Source organism: Loxodonta africana, chromosome 14, assembly GCF_030014295.1.
Source record: "Loxodonta africana isolate mLoxAfr1 chromosome 14, mLoxAfr1.hap2, whole genome shotgun sequence".
In the NCBI taxonomy this organism is placed as follows: Eukaryota; Metazoa; Chordata; class Mammalia; order Proboscidea; family Elephantidae; genus Loxodonta; species Loxodonta africana.
In genome coordinates, this window is record NC_087355.1 from 32,647,071 (window position 1) to 32,665,517 (window position 18,447).

General features: G+C 39.2%; 1 protein-coding gene across 1 annotated transcript; it reads right to left on the reverse strand.

The window, feature by feature from the left end:
* Nucleotides 1–297: 297 nt before the first annotated feature.
* FABP12 (fatty acid binding protein 12) lies at nucleotides 298–10,572 on the reverse strand. The gene is made up of 4 exons (XM_003408365.4): nucleotides 9,869–10,572; nucleotides 5,259–5,431; nucleotides 3,479–3,580; nucleotides 298–372 (listed from the first exon to the last, which is right to left on the reverse strand). The coding sequence occupies exons 1-4, from the start codon at nucleotides 9,939–9,941 to the stop codon at nucleotides 298–300; spliced, it is 423 nt and encodes a 140-aa protein (XP_003408413.1). The 5' UTR covers nucleotides 9,942–10,572.
* Between the last annotated feature and the right edge of the window lie 7,875 nt (nucleotides 10,573–18,447).

Genomic DNA, 18,447 nt, shown 5'->3' on the forward strand with positions numbered 1-18,447 from the left:
CTTTCCACTGCAGTTCAGCTCATAGGGAACTTAAAGGACTGACAGAATGTGGCCAGTGAGAAAATCAACATGAAGTTGCTCTCTGAATATTTTACCAGCCCTGCATTGAACAGGATCTGTCATCCTGGTTTCCCTTTACCACCAATGTCATTGTACTATATGATAGAGGCATATTTAACACGGCAACCAAAATTGCTGATGGTTGATCAAAGCTTCGCTCATATGAACAGTCAGAATGTTTTATTTTGGAGTTTTATTTAAACAACCTCAGCAGTTTGGATCACACTTTGAGAGTGCTTAAGAGCTTGAGACTGAGTTTTTTTGTACTCTGTCATATGTCCGCATGCAGATAACATTGTTCGCAGCACTTTCCTGGAAGACAAAAGAAGGATGAGTTATGTCAGTATTGTTGGTGAAAGTGACACTTAGAAAAATGCAAACTACATATTGTTGTTGTTGTTGTGTGCTGTCAATTCCGACTCATAATGACTCTATAGGACAGAGTAGAACTGTCCTACAGGGTTTCTAAGACTGTCCATAGACCAAGAGGTAGTCGTTCGAACAGAACAAGGGAATACTGTGTGGTTTAAAATCAAGAAATGTGTCTGTCAGGGTTGTATCCTTTCACCATACTTATTGAATCTGTGTACTGAATAAATCCGAAAACCCGGACTATATGAAGACAAATGCAGCATCGGTATTGGAGGAATATTGCTTGCCGAAAATGAAGAGGACTTGAAGCATTAACTGATGAAGATCAAAGACCACAGCCTTCAGTATGGGTTACACCTCAGCATAAAGAAAACAAACATCCTCACAACTGGGCCAATAAGCTACATCATGATAAATGGAGGAACTATTGATGTGATAAAGAATTTCATTATGCTTGGATCCACAATCAGTGCCCATGGAAGCAGTAGTCAAGAAATCAAAGCACACATTGCATTGGGCAAATCTGCTGCAAAAGACCTTTTTGAAGTCTTGAAAAGCAAAGATGTCACTTTGAGGACTATGAAGTGCCTGACACAACCCATGGTCTTTTCAATAATACCACATATATGCGAAAGCCAGACAATTAATAGGAAAGACTGAAGAAGAATTGATGCATTTGAATCATGGTGTTGGTGAAGAATATTGAATATACCATGGACTGCCAGGAGAATGAAAGAATCTGTCTTGAAAGTACTACAGCCAGAATGTTCCTTAGAAGAGAGAATGAAGAGACTTCATCTCAAGTACTTTGGACATGTTATCAGGAGGGAAGATGGACCAGTCCCTGGAGAAGGACATCATGCTTAGTAAAGTAGAGGGTCAGCGAAAAAGAGGAAGACCCTCAATGAGACGGATTGACACAATGGGCTGGCTCCAGCATAGCAACAGTTGTGAGGATGGCACTGGCCCAAGTAGTGTTTGATTCCGTTGTACACAGGGTGGTTATGAGTAAAACTGACTCAATAGTGTGCTGTTGAGTCAGTTCCAACTACCGGTGATCCCGTAGGACAGAGTAGAACTGTCCCATAGGTTTTTCAAGGCTGTAATCCATATGGAACCCGATTGCCACATCTTTCTGCCCTGTATCAGCTGCTGGGTTAGAACCAACTTTTCAATTACCAGCCAGGCACTTAACCACTGTGCCACCAGGGCTCCTTGCAAACTACATACATTCCTCAAAAATCTTGAAAAAGATCTATATAAACAACTGTGTTGTTTTTGTTAGTTGCATAGCATATATTTGTTGATTGTTATACACACATACAACAATGCATACAGTGTGTAAATTAAAGCATTTATTAAAGTATTTTAAATGCCAGGAGCCCTGGTGACACAGTGGTTAAGAGCTTGGCTGCTAACCAAAATGTGGGCAGCTCAAATCCACCAGCTGCTTTTTGGAAACCCTATGGGGCAGCTCTACTCTGTCCTATAGGGTAGCTATGAGATGGAATCTACTCGAGAGCAATGGGCTTGGTTTGGTTTGTTTTAAAAAAAATGCCTACATTGAAGTATTTTTGCTATTTTACATACTCAACATTTTCAAGTAAAAATAACATACCGATGTAATATTTTACAGTTTTCAGAGCACTGAGATATACATGATATTTAATTCTCTCAGAAAACCTTCTGGAAAGACATTGTCTCCATTTTGAAGGCCAGGAAATCAAATCTCGGAGAGAATAAATGACTTGTCCAAAGGCACATAAGTATTTAATGGCAGAGATGGAAATCCAATTCCCTGGACTCTGAGTCTAGTGTTCTTCCTAATGAACTATAAAATTTGTCTGTTTATTATCTAATGTCATTATAAGAAGCAATAATATCAATCAACCTTGCTCCTCCTCTTCTGACTGGATAAGTGACAAAATGTACTCTTCATTGTAGAAAGACAAAAAAAAAAAAAAATCCTTATATTAAGAAGATAGCTCTTTTTTTTAACCTCTACACAAATCTTGTATACTCCCTTTGAACCATTTTATATTGCGTCAAATATTATTTTTTTATTCATTTTGGTGGGGAGGGTGGGAATTTGAGAGAAAGAATCACTGACATATTTCCCCCCATTCTGTAGAAGTGGGAAATCCCTGGATGGTACAAACGGTTTGCACTCGACTACTAACCTAAAGGTTGGCAGTTCAAATCCACCCGGCAGTGCCATGGAAGAAAGGCCTAGTGATCTGCTTTCTGCTCTGCTTTCATAAAAATCACAGCCAAGAAAACCCTATGAAGTTCGGTTCTACTCTGTGACACACATGGGGTCACCATTAGTCAGAACTGACTAGAAGGCAATGGTTTGGGTTGTTTTTTATGTTTGGTGGAAGTGGAAAGATGACTGGTGAGCCATCCCAAATGGGAGCAGGATGAATTCAAAAAAGTATAGACTTTGGAATTAAAGTAGCCTGGTTTTTAATCCCAGTACCACTATATTTTTCTAGCTGTATATCCTTAGGTAAGTCAGTGTCCGACTCTGTTTCCTCAACTGTTAAATGGGCTAAATAATATGTGAAAACGTGGGGATACTCTAGCCTTCTAAATGTTAATTCTTATTGATGCTAACAGAACACTTCACCAAAAAGACAACACTTCAGTTTTGTAACCCCAGTCTAAATTTCCTTTTCGTGCTTTATTTGGTGTTGAGCTGGAAAATTGTGAGAAATTAATTCCAGTATAGAGTGGAGGATTGACAGTAAACCTTAATCCCTGCCGAAATCTTTATTGCACCAATACATACTTATTTTGGCTTATATGTGAGTCAAAAAATGGGGCTACAACATTTTTATGCAATATTCTTTAGTTTTGTAGGCCCCCATCCATGCACATTTTATAGTATTTATGATTATCTGTGAATATTTTTTTCTACTATTCCTATAAACTAAGGAAAAGGAAGAATGACATTCACTTTCATTTGTTTTAGAACCAGGTATTTAAGAGCTTTTATAAATAGGTGCTACAATAGGTGAGGAAACATTCAGAAAAGCTCACTCACCACCACCATTTTTCCATCCACTAACTTTCTCCTTATGATGGTCTCCTTACCATTCCAGTCCTGAACCTGCATCAAGGAGTCATTATCTAAGGTTACGGTACTCTGTAAAACAGAAAAACACCAAACTTAGGTTGCCAGATTTGAGTGCTAAAATGCCATTTTTTCAATTCAGACTTCCAGTGACCGTGTAAGACAGAGTAGAACTGCCCCATAGAGCTTCCTAAGCTGTAGTCTTTACCAGAAGAGGTGACCAGGTCTTTTTCCTGCAAAGCTGCTGGTGGGTTTGAACCACCGACCTTTAGGTTATCAGCTGAGTTCTTTAGCAGTTACACCACCAGGGCTCCTTACAACAACATGAGGTAAGTACTATTATTATCACCCTGACTGAGCCAGCAAGATTCTGTGACTTGCCCAAGGTCACAGCTTAGTCGGTAGCATAGATCTGATTGATGGACTGCAGTCCTCCCCCAAAGTCCTTGTCTTCCCCTCAGGTTAGAGATATCCTTCATTAAACTCTACTCTTTGAGATAGCAATTACCCAACTGAATATCATGTTATCATTGAGTCATCATATCTCAGAGCTTAAAATTCCACTGAGTTGGGCCTTCTATGAAAATTATTATTCTATTCTGTGGCAGAGACAGTGATGGTCACCAAATTTTCCATTTGTCCGTTATGTTTTCCTGCCTAATTACCATTAGTTGGAGCCCATAAATTGTGAATAAAGACTATGCGTGTCACTTCCAGGCTGAGGCAATGAAAAGCTTCCTTATCTTGTTGATTGAGAAGACCACATGTTTTAGATGGTATATGTACAAGGTTGGCTCTCCTTCAGCCTGAGTCCCAGGGAGGTTAAGTGGGGTAGATTGCCTATTCTTCTCCATACACAATGTTTTCCAACCCCACCCCAACACTGAATCCATACTCTGATCCTCATCCAGTTCGTGGTGACCCACGTGTATCAGAGTAAAACTGTGTTCTATAAGGTTTTCAATGGCTGATTTTTCAGAAGTAGATAGCTGGGCCTTTCTTCAGAGGTGCCTCTGGGGGGACTCAAACCTCCAATCTTTCAGTTAGCAGCCAAACATCTTAACCATTTGCACTGCCCAGGGACTCCAAATATATACTAGGAAAAAAAATACATATATATATACTAGGAGTTAGTAATAAATCCTACTTGCCCCATTAAAGCAGAGATTAAAGTGTTGCAACCAAACCACAAGTCAAGGAATGCCGGCAGCCACCAGAAGCTGGAAAACAAGATCTATTCTGAAGATCGTCTAGTGTTTAGAGAAAATGTTATAAAATGATAATTTTTAAGCCACGGGGATTTTGTAGTTAATTTGTTACCATGGCATAACCTAGCCTATGCCAGTCAATGCAAGTTTTACTCGTAATTCTATGTGTGAACAATTGCTACAAAATAGGAAGTGAGAACTTTTGTTTCTGAGAGAATTAAACCACTAATCTAGGGAAATAATTCTCAAAATGTGGTCTGCTAAACATCTACATTAGAATCATTGCAAAAAATGCAATTTTCAGGTTCCAACCCCACACATCAGAGCTTCTAGGGATGGGACCTAGAAGCAGGTCTTTTTCACAAGGATCCCACAAGGTTTCTACCTATATTAAAGCCTGAGATCTCTTGGTCCTAGGTTTTAGCCAAAAATTTATCTAATGAAGACTTTAGATATATTTGCTATAATAAGGGGCTTTCTTATTTAGAATGATTCCCAACTAATATTCTTATAAAACCTGTCTGAAAGACTTTAAGCCTCACCTTGGTTTTATGGCCATCTGGTGCAGTTTCCTCAAACTCTTCTCCCAGTTTAAAGGAGATCTCATTATTTTTAAAGATGCTTTTGGTTTTTATAGTGATCACATCTCCATCTGTACTGATGGTCACAGTGGGTTTTGCCAGGCAGCCCAGTTTCCTGCTTACTCTCCCTATTCCTAGAAATCAGATAAAAGGACACAACCATTAAATCTGTTGTTGGCTCCAAGAACTCCCATGAGTTGTGTCATTCTTTGTTAACTGGGAGGCTTGTGAGTTAACCTGATTTAATGCTGTATGAATTCAAATATCTAAAGTTAGTGGTCTCATCATTATATGGTGGACTTTTTTTTTTTTTTAACAGTAAAACAAAACATCAGTCTCCAGTTTTTGTCTAATAGTTGTCATGTTTTCCTAGTCCAGTAGTTACTAACCTGGTTGGTACATGGGCTTCTTTGAAATCAAATTAAAGCTATGAACCATCTCCTTGTTTTAAAAATACACCCATTCACAAAGAAGCAAAATAGTTTGGCATGAATTCTTCCAGATCTTTATCTTTTGACTTAGATTCTTTGTGTAAACATATATAGGGCTTAAAATACAGATTTATATCTTACTATATCATTTAGTATACATATATGTATATTTATATTTAGAAGCTCTGGTCGTTCAGTGGATAAGCTTTCAGCTTCTAAATGGAAGATCGGTTCAAATCCACCAGCAGCTCTGTGAGAGAAAAATGTGGCAATCTGCTTCCATAGAGATTACAGCCTTGGAAACCCTAGCAGGCAGTTCTACTCTGTCCTAAAGGGTCACTATGAGTTGGAGTCGATTCGATGAAAATGGTTTTTTATATTTCGATATTGTTTATATTTATAGTATCCATTTGTTTTTTTTCCTCTTACCTGTATGCCTTAGAGACTTACCAATAATGTGGAGACCATGTTAGTACATACAGAACTATATTTTTTCATAGCTACATAATATTCCTTAGAATATATATACCTGAATTCCCATATATATACCCAAATTTATTTATCAATCACCCTATTGATGAACATTTAGTTTGTTTCCATTTTTTTATGACACATGATGCCTCAGTGAACGTACTTGCACACACAGCTTTGTGCAGTACATTTAGGAATATTTTCTACAGAAATATGATTATATACACAGCAATACCTTAGTTAAATCTTTAAGAGAAGATAAATCAGGGAAACACTTTGATATGCTTCATGGAAATACAAGATGTAAAAGTGGCTAATGCATTTTCGATTGTACATATGCTAGGCACAAGTATGACTTTATAATTGTCTTTATTTGGAGATTATGTACGGTTTATGGAGACAAGAAGTCTCCAGCCTGCTGCCTGACCTGCAGATCTTGGATTCGCCAGCACCTACAACCCCATGAGTCAGCAGGATCCCCAGCCTGTCGCTGGACCCACGGATTTGGGATTTACCAACCCCAACAATTCCGTGAGCCATTTCTTTGAAGTAAATCTCACTATATATACGCTCTTTGCTCCTCTATAGAAGCAAGACTAAGATATCCTGTCATAGTTTCTTAGTGCTGCTAAGAAATATCAAAAGTGGGTAACTTTAACAAACAGAAAATTATTTTTTCACAGCTTAGGAGGCTAGAAGTCCAAATTCTGGGTGACGGCTCTAGCGGAATGCTTTCTGTCTCTGTAGGCTCTAGGGGGAAGGTGTTTGTCTCTTTTCAGCTTCTATTTCTTGGTTTCTCGGTGATCACCACATGGCATCAATCTTTCTTCATTTGCTCTTGCTTCTTCTGTGCCTGAGCTGAATTTTTTTTTTTTTTTTAATAATTCTTTACTGCGTTTTTGATGAAAGTTCACACAGCAAATTAGGTGCCCATTTAACAATTTCTGTATAAATCATTCAGTGACTTTGGTTACATTTTTCACAATTTGTCAACATTCTCATTATTTCCGTTCTGGTTATTCCATTTCTAGTAATTTAGTTTCCCTGTCCCTTTACTTTTTCATCTTTGTTTTAGAGTAAACATTGAATGTTTCATCTCGAACAGATAATTTTTTAAAGGAGCACAATACTCACAGGTGATATTCTTTATTTCATGTGCCAATCTGTTATTTTGCTGAAAAGTGATCTCTAGGAGTAGTTTCAGTCCAAAGTTTAAAGGATGTCTCAGAGCGATAGTCTAGGGGTTCCTCTAGTCTCAACTGGTCCAGTATGTTTGGGCTTGTAAAGAATTTGAGTTCTGTTCTATATTCTTCTCCCATTCCATCAGAATCTATCTATTATGGCCCTGATCAGAACAGTTGGTGTGATAGCCAGGCACCATCTAGTTTCTCTGCCCTCAGGGTAGTTAAGACCATAGTTTACGTAGGCTATTAGTCCTGTAGGCTAGCTTTTTCTTTGAGTCTTTGGTTTCCCTCTTTCTCTTTTGCTCTGGATGGGTAGAGTCCAATAGTTGTATCTTAAATTGTCATTCACAAGCATTAAGACCCCAGATATTACTAACCAAACTAGGATGTAGAACATAAACTTCATGAGCTATACTACGTCAATTGGCCGAGTTGTCCTATGAGACTATGGCCCTAAGCCTTCAAGCCCCGTAAACCAATTCCTCGAAGTATTTAACTATGTCTAAGAAGTACCCATATATATTTTATTTTATATATATAAATATATATAATGCACACACATACATGTATACACATATGCATATAAATACACTTATACATGTACACACATATACACACATATACTTAAAAAACCCAAAACCCATTGCCATTGAGTCAATTCCAATTCATAGGGACTGTGACGGTTAAGATTGTGTGTCAACTTGGCTAAGCCATGATTCTCAGTGTTTTGGCAGTGGTATAATGTTGTGATCACTTCCCTGTTGAGATCTGATACATGGTCACCCCCATTGTGGGATCTGCTCTGAGTAGTCAATCAGATGAAGGGGAGTTTCCCTGGGCATGTAGCCTATATCAAGTGTGAGCAGACATTCAGGCAGGGCTAGGGGGCTTTTTGCTCATTCTGGATCCTGTAGCTGGCTCCAGTTCTTGGGACTTGAGCTAGCAGCTTACCTTCAGTCTTGCCTGCTGATCTTGGGATTCATCGATCTTCACAGCCTGTGAGCAACAGCCCTGCTCTCCGGCCTGCTGATCTTGGGTTCACCAGCCCCTGCAGCTACATGAATCAGGAGAATCCCCTTTCCTGACCAAAGGGCTTGGTATGTTAAGCCAGTACAACCACGTGAGCCATTTCCTTGTTATAAACCTCTCTATATATACGTATTTATATGCTTTACTGGTTTTACTTCTCTAGAGAACCACCCTAAGACAGCAACCCTATAGGACAGAGTTTTTGGTTAGGAGCCGTAGCACTCAACCACTGTGCCACCAGAGCTCCACATATGTGCATACATAACTACATATGTAACCACACTTATGTTTTTTTGATCATTGCTGCAAAATTGCATATGTTATAGAATTTACCAAAAACACCCCTTATTGTTGTGTACTTCTTAGTATGATCTGGTCATTTATATCTCAAAAAGTGATTGGCTTAAGACAGATCCTACACTGACATGGTCCAGTTAACATAACAAAGAAACTCTTCCTAGATGGGATTATATCCACATGTAAAGGGGATAGAATTTACAGCACATATTTTTGGGGGGCACAATTCAATCCGTAAAATTCCACTCTTTGGCTTCCCAAAATTCATGTCCTTTCCACAAGGAAAACACTTTCATCCTATCACATCATCTTAAAAGCCTTTTATCAACTCTAAATCCAAAATCTCATCTTCTGAATCAACTAAATCAATTATGGGTATGAATCTGGGGGTATTCTGTCCTGGGGAAAAATTTCTATCTCTGAACCTGTGAAATCTAGAATACAAGTTACCTGTTTCGAAAGTACCATGGTGGAACAAACACAGAGTAGACATTTCCGATACAAATGGGAGAAATTACGGGTACCAAATAAATCCAAAATCCAGCAGAATAGATTATATTAGCTCTAAATATGTGCAACATGATTACAAAGTGTTATATGATGAAAAATGGCTCCCAAATGTGGCCTTAAATGGCAAAAGGGACTTTGCAGATGTGGATTAAGTAACGGATTTTAAAAAGAGGAGGTTATCCTGGGCTACCCAGATGGGCCTTATGTGATGATGGGAGCAGAGATTGGAGTGCTGAAGCCACAAACTAAGGAATACTGAAAGACACCAGAAGCTGGAAAATAAGGTCTATTCTGAAGATCTTCTAAATATTTACAGCAAATGTTTATAAAATGATCATTTTTTAAAATAAAGTCTTTTTGTTTAAATTTTATTTTATTTATTTATTAAAATCATTTACTGTCTCATATATGGTACATGCATGTTTTAGCTACATAAAACCGTGGTAAATCACTAGAGGGCAGGAACTATTTCAATCCCAACCTAGACTGGCATAGAATGGTATCTATAATATGTGCCAGATCAATGCTTATTGCTTCTAAGTAAAACAATCAGGGGTTTCAAAATTAATCTGATTTCTTACAGACCAAGTTCTGTGCTATCAGTGCTCCCCTTTTCACTGGATATGATGTGCAAGGAAATGGGGCTTACCCAGTTCTTTCATATATTCTTCAAAATTTTCACAAGAAATGGACTTCCATGTTCCTTGGAGCTGATCAACCATTCTTTCTAAGTTGATATTTAAAAGAAAAAAAAAATCATGTATCTGTGCCTGTCAGCATTCCCTGAAATAGTATTGGAATCTGTTTTCACGCAATTCTGGGAAGACAATGCCATGAGAAAAGCCAAGGAAAATAATATGGGAAACTCTAACCTTGCCCTTTTCCCTTCCTGCCATCTGAAGCTGAAAAGCTCTCTTAAATGTAAACAAGGCAGGGTGGAAATAAAAGCATAGTAGAATTTTTACCAGAACTAGATATTATTTTTCCATCTCTAACTTGGGATCAAATCTATATGTGACAAATTTTGTCTAGCTCCTTCCCTAGGAACTGCCACACACACAGAGCAGGTGTGGGGCAGACCTAGGTCACAGAACCCCTACGCTTCATGTTTTTCTTCCTCTTTCTCTGACCAAGCATAATCTAAAAAAAAAAGCCTATTTATTGATCATTTAGAGAACTTTTTATATTCTCATTTTTCATAATTTTTACTAAAAAACAGAGACATCATAGATGGCATTTGGCATTGAAAAAGTTTAGTCAGGGCTAGAGCCACTATTTTAAGTAAGCAACACATAACTATTTTGAATAAGCAAGAGAATGGAACAGACATGAAGAGAGAAGGAAGGAAAGAGATCATATTCACACACACACACATATACACACACGGCCTTGTTATGGGTGGTTTTCCAGGTGCCAGCTCAATTTCCCACAAGCTTAGAGAGTCATCATTACCATGAGAACACCAAATCTCTTCTTAGTAAATTCCCCTTAATTTCACTAGTTTCTGTTCCTTTCAAGCTTGATTGTAACAGTTTCATATACACTGATATCTGTAAGAAATCAAAACAGAGGAGGTTACAAGGAATAACGCAGCAAGTACACCAACTAGAAAAGAGGAGACACCAAAAATTAAGTTACAGGTCAAACATAGATTATACATGTCTTCGGCCTCTGAGGATGTCATTGTTCATTCTGGATAATGCTTGATGTCCATATGCAGACACAGAGTTATTATTATGAATTGAATTGTGTCTCCAAAAGCTGTGTGTCAACTTGGCTAGGCCATGATTTCCAGTATTGTGTGCTTGTCCACCATTTTGTCATCTAATATGATTTTCCTGTGTGTAGTAAATCCTACCCCTACTATGTGAATGGGGTAGGATTAGAGGCAGTTATGTTCATGAGACAGGACTCAATCTACATGATTAGGATGTATCTAAAGTCAATCTTCCTTAATAAGGAAGACTGAAGAAGAGTTAATACCTTTGAATTGCGGTGTTGGTGAAGAATATTGAATATACCATGGACTGCCAAAAGAATGAACAAATCTATCTTGGAAGAAGTGTGGCCAGAATGCTCCTTAGAGGCAAGGATGGCGAGACTGTGTCTTACATACTTTGGACAGGTTGTCAGGAGGGATCAGTCCCTGGAGAAGGGCATCATGCTTGGCAGAGTATAGGGTCAGTGGAAAAGAGAAAGACCCTCAACAAGGTGGATTGACACAGTGGCTGCAATAATGAGCTCAAGCATAACAACGATTGTAAGGATGGCTCAGGACTGGGCAGTGTTTCGTTCTGTTGTGCACAGGGTCACTATGAGTCGTAACTGACTCAACAGCACCTAACAACAACAACAACAAAGTCAATCTCTTTTGAGATAAAAAAGAGAGAAGTGACCAGAGAGACATGGGGACCTCATACCACCTAGAAACAACAGCCAGGAAAATAATGCATCCTTTGGACTCGGGGTCCCAGCACTGAGAATCTCCTCAACTGGGGAAGATTGATGACAAGGATCTTCCCACAGAGTCAACAGACAGAGAAAGCCTTCTCCTGGAGCTGGCACCCTGAATTAGGACTTATAGCCCCTTAGACTGTGCAAGAATAAATTTTTCTTTGTTAAAGCCTTCCATCTGAGGTATCTGTGTTACAGCAGCACTAGATGATTTAGACAGTTATTAAAAAAAGCTGAAATTATAAAATTCTCTCCTTAAAACAGGAAGTGGGATACAGTATTTTATAACAATTCCCATAGCAAAGTTAAATTATCAGGCTCTTTTTTAATATCTGTAAAAGGCACTTTTCCAGGCCAATGGTCTTCCAGATTCAACCAACATTTTGGAGCAATTAGTATTACTTGCCTGGTACACAGCTAAGCAATTTTGCATACACTATTTGATTTAATGGCCCAGCTACAGTTGATCCAGGTACCAAAGTTTATTTCTTTGTTTGCTTTCCTTTCCTGAATATCAACTTTAACATTCTGACTTCTTTTTACATTAAGGTGATTAAAATTTTATTAAATTTATGATCACTCAATAACTTAATAGGCATGAGGCTGAACACTGGAAATGACCCATCACTGAAGGTACTAAAATTACTTCAAAATTTCTCAAGAAAATGTTGAAAGTGTTTCCACATATATTGGATACACACTGATCCTCCAACACAAGGAAAATTACCTCTTGAAAATCACCTCTTCAAAGAATGTGTCATATTGGGAACTTAGTATTGATCTCTGTTGCTGATGTGTTGAACTTCCAGAGGCAACAGTAGCTAAGTCAGCCTTGGTATATGGGAAGCCATGGTGCTGAGCCCATGCAAGTCTTCTGTCTCTGCCACTGTGGCCACTCATTCATGTCTCCGTTGTGTCAATTCCAAGACCTGCTAATGTCAGCTAGACTAGCCATTTTGTCTACTTGTTTGTTTCATGCCTCTTTTGTGATTGATGCTTTCTGGTGTCTGTTAACATTCACATAAAAAATCTTCACACTTTATGGTCACTCCCCTATGTTCATCCACATTGCTTTACTCCAAACTTCCTTGTTTCCAATTTTTCAGTCCTTTACCTTCCAGATCGCTGACCAGTTTATCGGACTATTGGCTTCTACCCATGAGTATGTGTATATTCTTATCTCAGGCAACCACTCCCTCCACACCAAATCAGTAACCAGGTGCAGCACTCTAAGTGTTGTCCATTGGGATGATTTTCCCTCACTGGTGTTTTTCAAGCTCCCTCCCATTCCAAGTGTAACGCTGCCACTGTCCATTTTCTGCTTGCACTCAGGTAATGAGCTAACCTGCCATATGTGTTCTGCCTTTTCAACCTCCTTCACCCGGTCATATGGGAGCCCTATACAGCACTAAGTATGATCTGAAAGAGGGGTGTTTGTAGAACCATGGTGGATAATATGAGGATCTGGGCTACCTGATAATGCAGTTAAGTCGTGGCTTCTGGTCTTGGTTTAACCTTGATCCCTGATGCACAATTTCAATCTTATGATGGACTGCTGCTGGGCCTACCTGAGTTTATGACATGGTGGGTCTGATGGAACCCAGCTCATAATGTACAGTTCCAGATCCATGGTTACTTGGTGTCCTATAGTCAAGAATTCTGTCTCTTTCAGGGCCTACTAAACACCAGAAACTCTTTCAAAGCCATACAAGTCTGTTACAGATAGCATGACCTTCAGAACCTCAGAGAACTGTGCTATGATGCCCCTTCTGGGGATTTACAGAATGCCACACTGCATCTTTTCCCATCACTAACACCTCCGGCACCATACATCATATGGTTCAACCAGTAGTGTACTGTAGCCATGACTTCCTTCAATCTCTTTACCACTCCAGGCCCCACTCAAAGTGGGCAGCCTTTCACGTCACTCAGTATATGGGCTGGGGCAGCTTTCCTAGGTATGGAATATGTTACTAACAGAAGCCAAAGAGGCCTACCAGGAATTTAGCTTCTTTCTGGTTAAGGATTCAAGATGTAACAACTTGTCTTTTGAAAGAGCCATCCTGGCGTGCCCTGACCCAACTAAATCCCTAAAAACTTTATCAGAGTAAAAGATCCCCAGAGGCATAGCAAATGGGACTTAGAGGGGGGCTTTTGCCCCAGGGTCGCAAGTCCAAGGGGGCACCAGACAAAGCAGGCCAGCAAATTATCTCACTATTCCCCCTCGATGAGGCCAGCAAGCAAGTCATACCCTTACCCCCACTCTGTTGATTTGAGTCACAGTGCAAATTTAGAAATTCCCCCTGGGTGCTCATTACTCTTCCTCCTTCTCTAATAGATTCCTCAATCCTCATAGATTCTATCTCCCATACTCTGGGTTACATGTGTGTTAACCTCTTCTTGTTCATTCTGCCTGATAACATGATGTTCTACAGGATGTACAGTCAGATCTCATCTGATTCTATTGTGACAAGGAAAGGGAGTTAGCATAGCCCTGGGGCAAAACTGTAAATGTATATTCTTGTCTGTTCCATATGAACGCAAATTGTTCCTGGCCCTCTTTTCTGATACCCTTTTTGATTCGGATGGAGCAGAATGCATTTGACAAATCAGTGTCTATATACCTTGTACAGGAGGTCATATTAACCTGCTCTAGCAAAGGTCTCACATCTGGTACAGTAGCCACAATTATGGTTATTAGTTGGTTGAATTTGTGGTAGTATACAATCATTCTCCAGAATGGGAATTCTAGAATACTTAATTGTGCTCATGACGAACTTTGACATAGATCAAGAGGCAGTTGTTCGGACAGAACAAGGGGATATTGCATGGTTTAAAATCAGGAAAGGTGTGCGCCAGGGTTGTATTCTATCAGCATACCTATTCAATCTGTATGCTGAGCAAATAATACAAGAAGCTGGACTATATGAAGAAGAATAGGGGATCAGGATTGGAGGAAGAATCATTAACAACCTGCGTTATGCAGATGACGCAACCTTGCTTGCTGAATATGAAGAGGACTTGAAGCACTTACTAATGAAGATCGAAGACCACAGCCTTCAGTATGGACTTCACGTCAACATAAAGAAAACAAAAATCCTCACAACTGGACCAATGAGCAACATCATGATAAACGGAGAAAAGATTGAAGTTGTCAAGGATTTCATTTTACTTGGATCCACAATCAACAGCCATGGAAGCAACAGTCAAGAAATCAAAAGACGCATTGCATTGGGTAAATCTGCTGCAAAGGACCTCTTCAAAGTGTTGAAGAGCAAAGATGTCATCCTGAAGACTAAGGTGCACCTGACCCAGGCCATGGTATTTTCAATTGCGTCATATCTGGGTGAAAGCTGGACAATGAATAAGGAAGGCCAAAGAAGAATTGATGCCTTTGAATTCTGGTGTTGGCAAAGAATATTGAATATGCCATGGACTGCCAAAAGACCGAACAAATCTGCCTTGGAAGAAGTACAACCAGAATGCTCCTTAGAAGCAAGGATGGTGAGACTGCGTCTTACATACTTTGGACAGGTTGTCAGGAGAGATCAGTCCCTGGAGAAGGGCATCATGCTTGGCAAAGTACAGGGTCAGCAGAAAAGAAGAAGACCCTCAACAAGGTGGATTGACACAGTGGCTGCAATGATGGGCTCAAGCATAATGACAATTGTAAGGATGGCGCAGGACGGGGCAGTGTTTTGTTCTGTTGTGCATAGGGTCACTATGAGTCGGAACTGACTCGATGGCACCTAACAACAACAACACAATCATTCTCCAGGGTTCATTTGGTATCTGCAGTGGCCAGACTGGTGAATTAAATGGAGCTATTTTTTTTTTCTATGATATAGAACACTACCCCTGCATCCCTAGGATCTTTTAGAATAACACAAATTTCTGCCATCTCCCCCCACATCATCATCAAATTCAATATGTCAACCCCAACTGTACATTTGGAGAATGGCCATTGGAAGAGTGGGTCCACAGGCCTACCAGACCTATTTTAAGCCAGACTTGGTGGGTTTGCCAGGTTCTGTTTATTACTTGACTCCACTCTAACATGATGCTTTGGAACCCTATGTATCGATGTTAATCAGAACCAATGCTCTCAAAATATCTGAATATTTCCTTCCCCAGTTCATATTTTTTCAAGTAAATGGCCAGAGGCTTCTTTTAAGGAAAATGGGAAAAATTAATATAGTATATCATTGCCATGGCATTTCAGGGTTCTTCTTTTTTGGACTTGGCCACCTCTTCAGTCCACAGTTTCTAGGTCTGAAAACTGGCTTGGGTGAGGGATTTGAGCAAAGAATCACGGCTTACTACTGGGATAAACACATTAACCTCCTGTTCATTCATTCTTGCCTTCTTTTGATTGTATATATTAAGCAGCAGCCTCTCTGGCTATCTCTCAATTCTGTCTGCAGGGATGCAGTGATCTATTAACCATCTCCACAGCTCCCTCCAGGTCGAGCCTCTTTGGCTGTCACTTCAACATTTCCTGTTGTTAGGGGAAATGCAACCCCCCGGTAGGGTCACTATGAGTCAGAATCGGCTCGATGGCAGCGGGCGGTTTCTGGCAGTAACGTGCTGCCACCTAGTCTCCATTACTTTGGAGACTCATCATTCCCACTGCTATCAACGAGTCAAGCTCTATGACAATCTCTCTTAATGTCAGTTTCGGCCACAGAGAAAAGCAACTGCAGAAATTCTTAGTGATTCTGTGGCCCCTCTTACCAGTGGATTACTGATGGCCTGGTGAATGGTACGTTTTCTGGACTTTCTTACGGAACATAATCATCTGGTGGTCTTGATAGGTAGATAGATAGATAGATAGATAGATAGATAGATAGATAGATAGATAGATAGATAGATAGATAGATAGATAGATAGGTAGGTAGGTAGGTAGGTAGGTAGGTAGGTAGGTAGGTAGGTAGGTAGGTAGGAAGATAGGTAGATAGATACCAAAACCAAACCAAACCCAGTGCCGTCGAGTCGATTCCGACTCCTACCGACCCTATAGGACAGAGTAGAACTGCCCCATAGAGTTTCCAAGGACCACCTGGTGGATTCAAACTGCTGATGCTTTGGCTAGCTGCTGTAGCACTTAACCACTACACCACCAGGGTTTCCGATAGCTAGATAAAAAAAAAAAAAAAAAAAATTTTTTTTTTTGATATTGTATATATACATATACATATACATATATATATATATATATATATATATATATAAACCAAAACCAAACCTATCACCATTGAGTCAATTCCAACTCATATTTATATATGCCTTTGCCATTGTGTCAATTCCGACCCATAGCGACCCTATAGGGCAGAGTAGAACTGCCCCATAGAGTTTCCAAGGAGAGGGTGGTAGAATCCAACTGCCAGCCTTTTGGTTAGCAGCCTAGCTCTTAACCATGTGCCACCAGGTGCCTCTCTCTCTCTGTCTATATATGTATATATATATACATATATATATATATACATATATATATATATATATACAGTGATCTATAGAAAAAGTACAGATCTTATAACCTTCCTACAGGGAAGGAAAGAGGCAAGCCCTTTCAAATAAGAGTTTGAACTTGAGTTGCTTTATCTAAGCAATTTGAAGTTTATTGAAGCTGAACAAAGCATAGGGGACATTCTCCATAGGTTACGCAAGAAAAACTCAAGCCTTACTGATTCATTCAATAAATATTTGAGTGTCTACTATATGAAAGATCCTTAACAGGCTCTAGGTATACAGTGGTGAATGAAAGAAACATCCCAACTATTTTCAACACTTTAAAAAATAATCTGAAACATGCTAAAACTCTGTTTCTGTACAGGTATTTATGTATATAGTAGACACCTGGAGAGCTGGTTGATATTTAAAAGTAAGGGTTAGCAAACTACAGTACATGGGTCAAATATGGCCCATCTCCTACAAATAAAGTTTATTGGAACACAGCCACACTTACTCCTTTACATATTATTTATGACTACTTTCATGCTAAGACAGCAGAATTGAGTAGTTGTGACAGACGCCATATGGTCCTCAAAGCCTAAAATATTTCCTATCTGGCTTTTTACAGAGAAAAGTTTCCAAACCCAGGCTGTAACATCTCAAGTCTGTAGCATCCCATTATTTAAAACTGGGGTAACTTAATAGTTACTGTTTGTAGACTTTTTTCTTTTTGCTTAGGATAGAGGAATGATGGATATTATTTTTCATTCCATGACATTTTTATCAAGAAAATACATTTTTATAATGATGTCATGGATAATGCCAACAGAAATTTAATCACTAAGAAGCAAAGCTCTGGCGTGCTTATAAGTCACATAAGGAATAGTCGTCAGTCAAATTTGGGGGACCACTTTAAAAATTGCTTTGAGAGACATGAGGCAGAAAGACACAAATTTTTTTTTTTTTTAAATTGACTACAAAAGAAACAGAGTAAAAAAGTTGTCCTGCTCTTTGCCTCTTCGTGAGTCTAACCGCTAATGGCTGAATAGTTCCATTAAATTATAAAGTTTTCTTCAGAAATACCTGAGTATCTATAAAATATGCCCATGAGTTTAGTCACCTTCATATTAAGATTTCAGGTCTTACATGCAGTTCTTATGCATATAGATTAAAGCCACACCCTGAGAAAAACCTTTAAAGATATTTTAAAGGAAAATGTCTGGAGGTATAGGGAAAGTCCACCATAAAACTTCAGGTGTTGTGGCAAATGAAAAGTAGCAACCTAAATTCTGCATGCTTCTCTGCTAATATTGGCTCAACTGT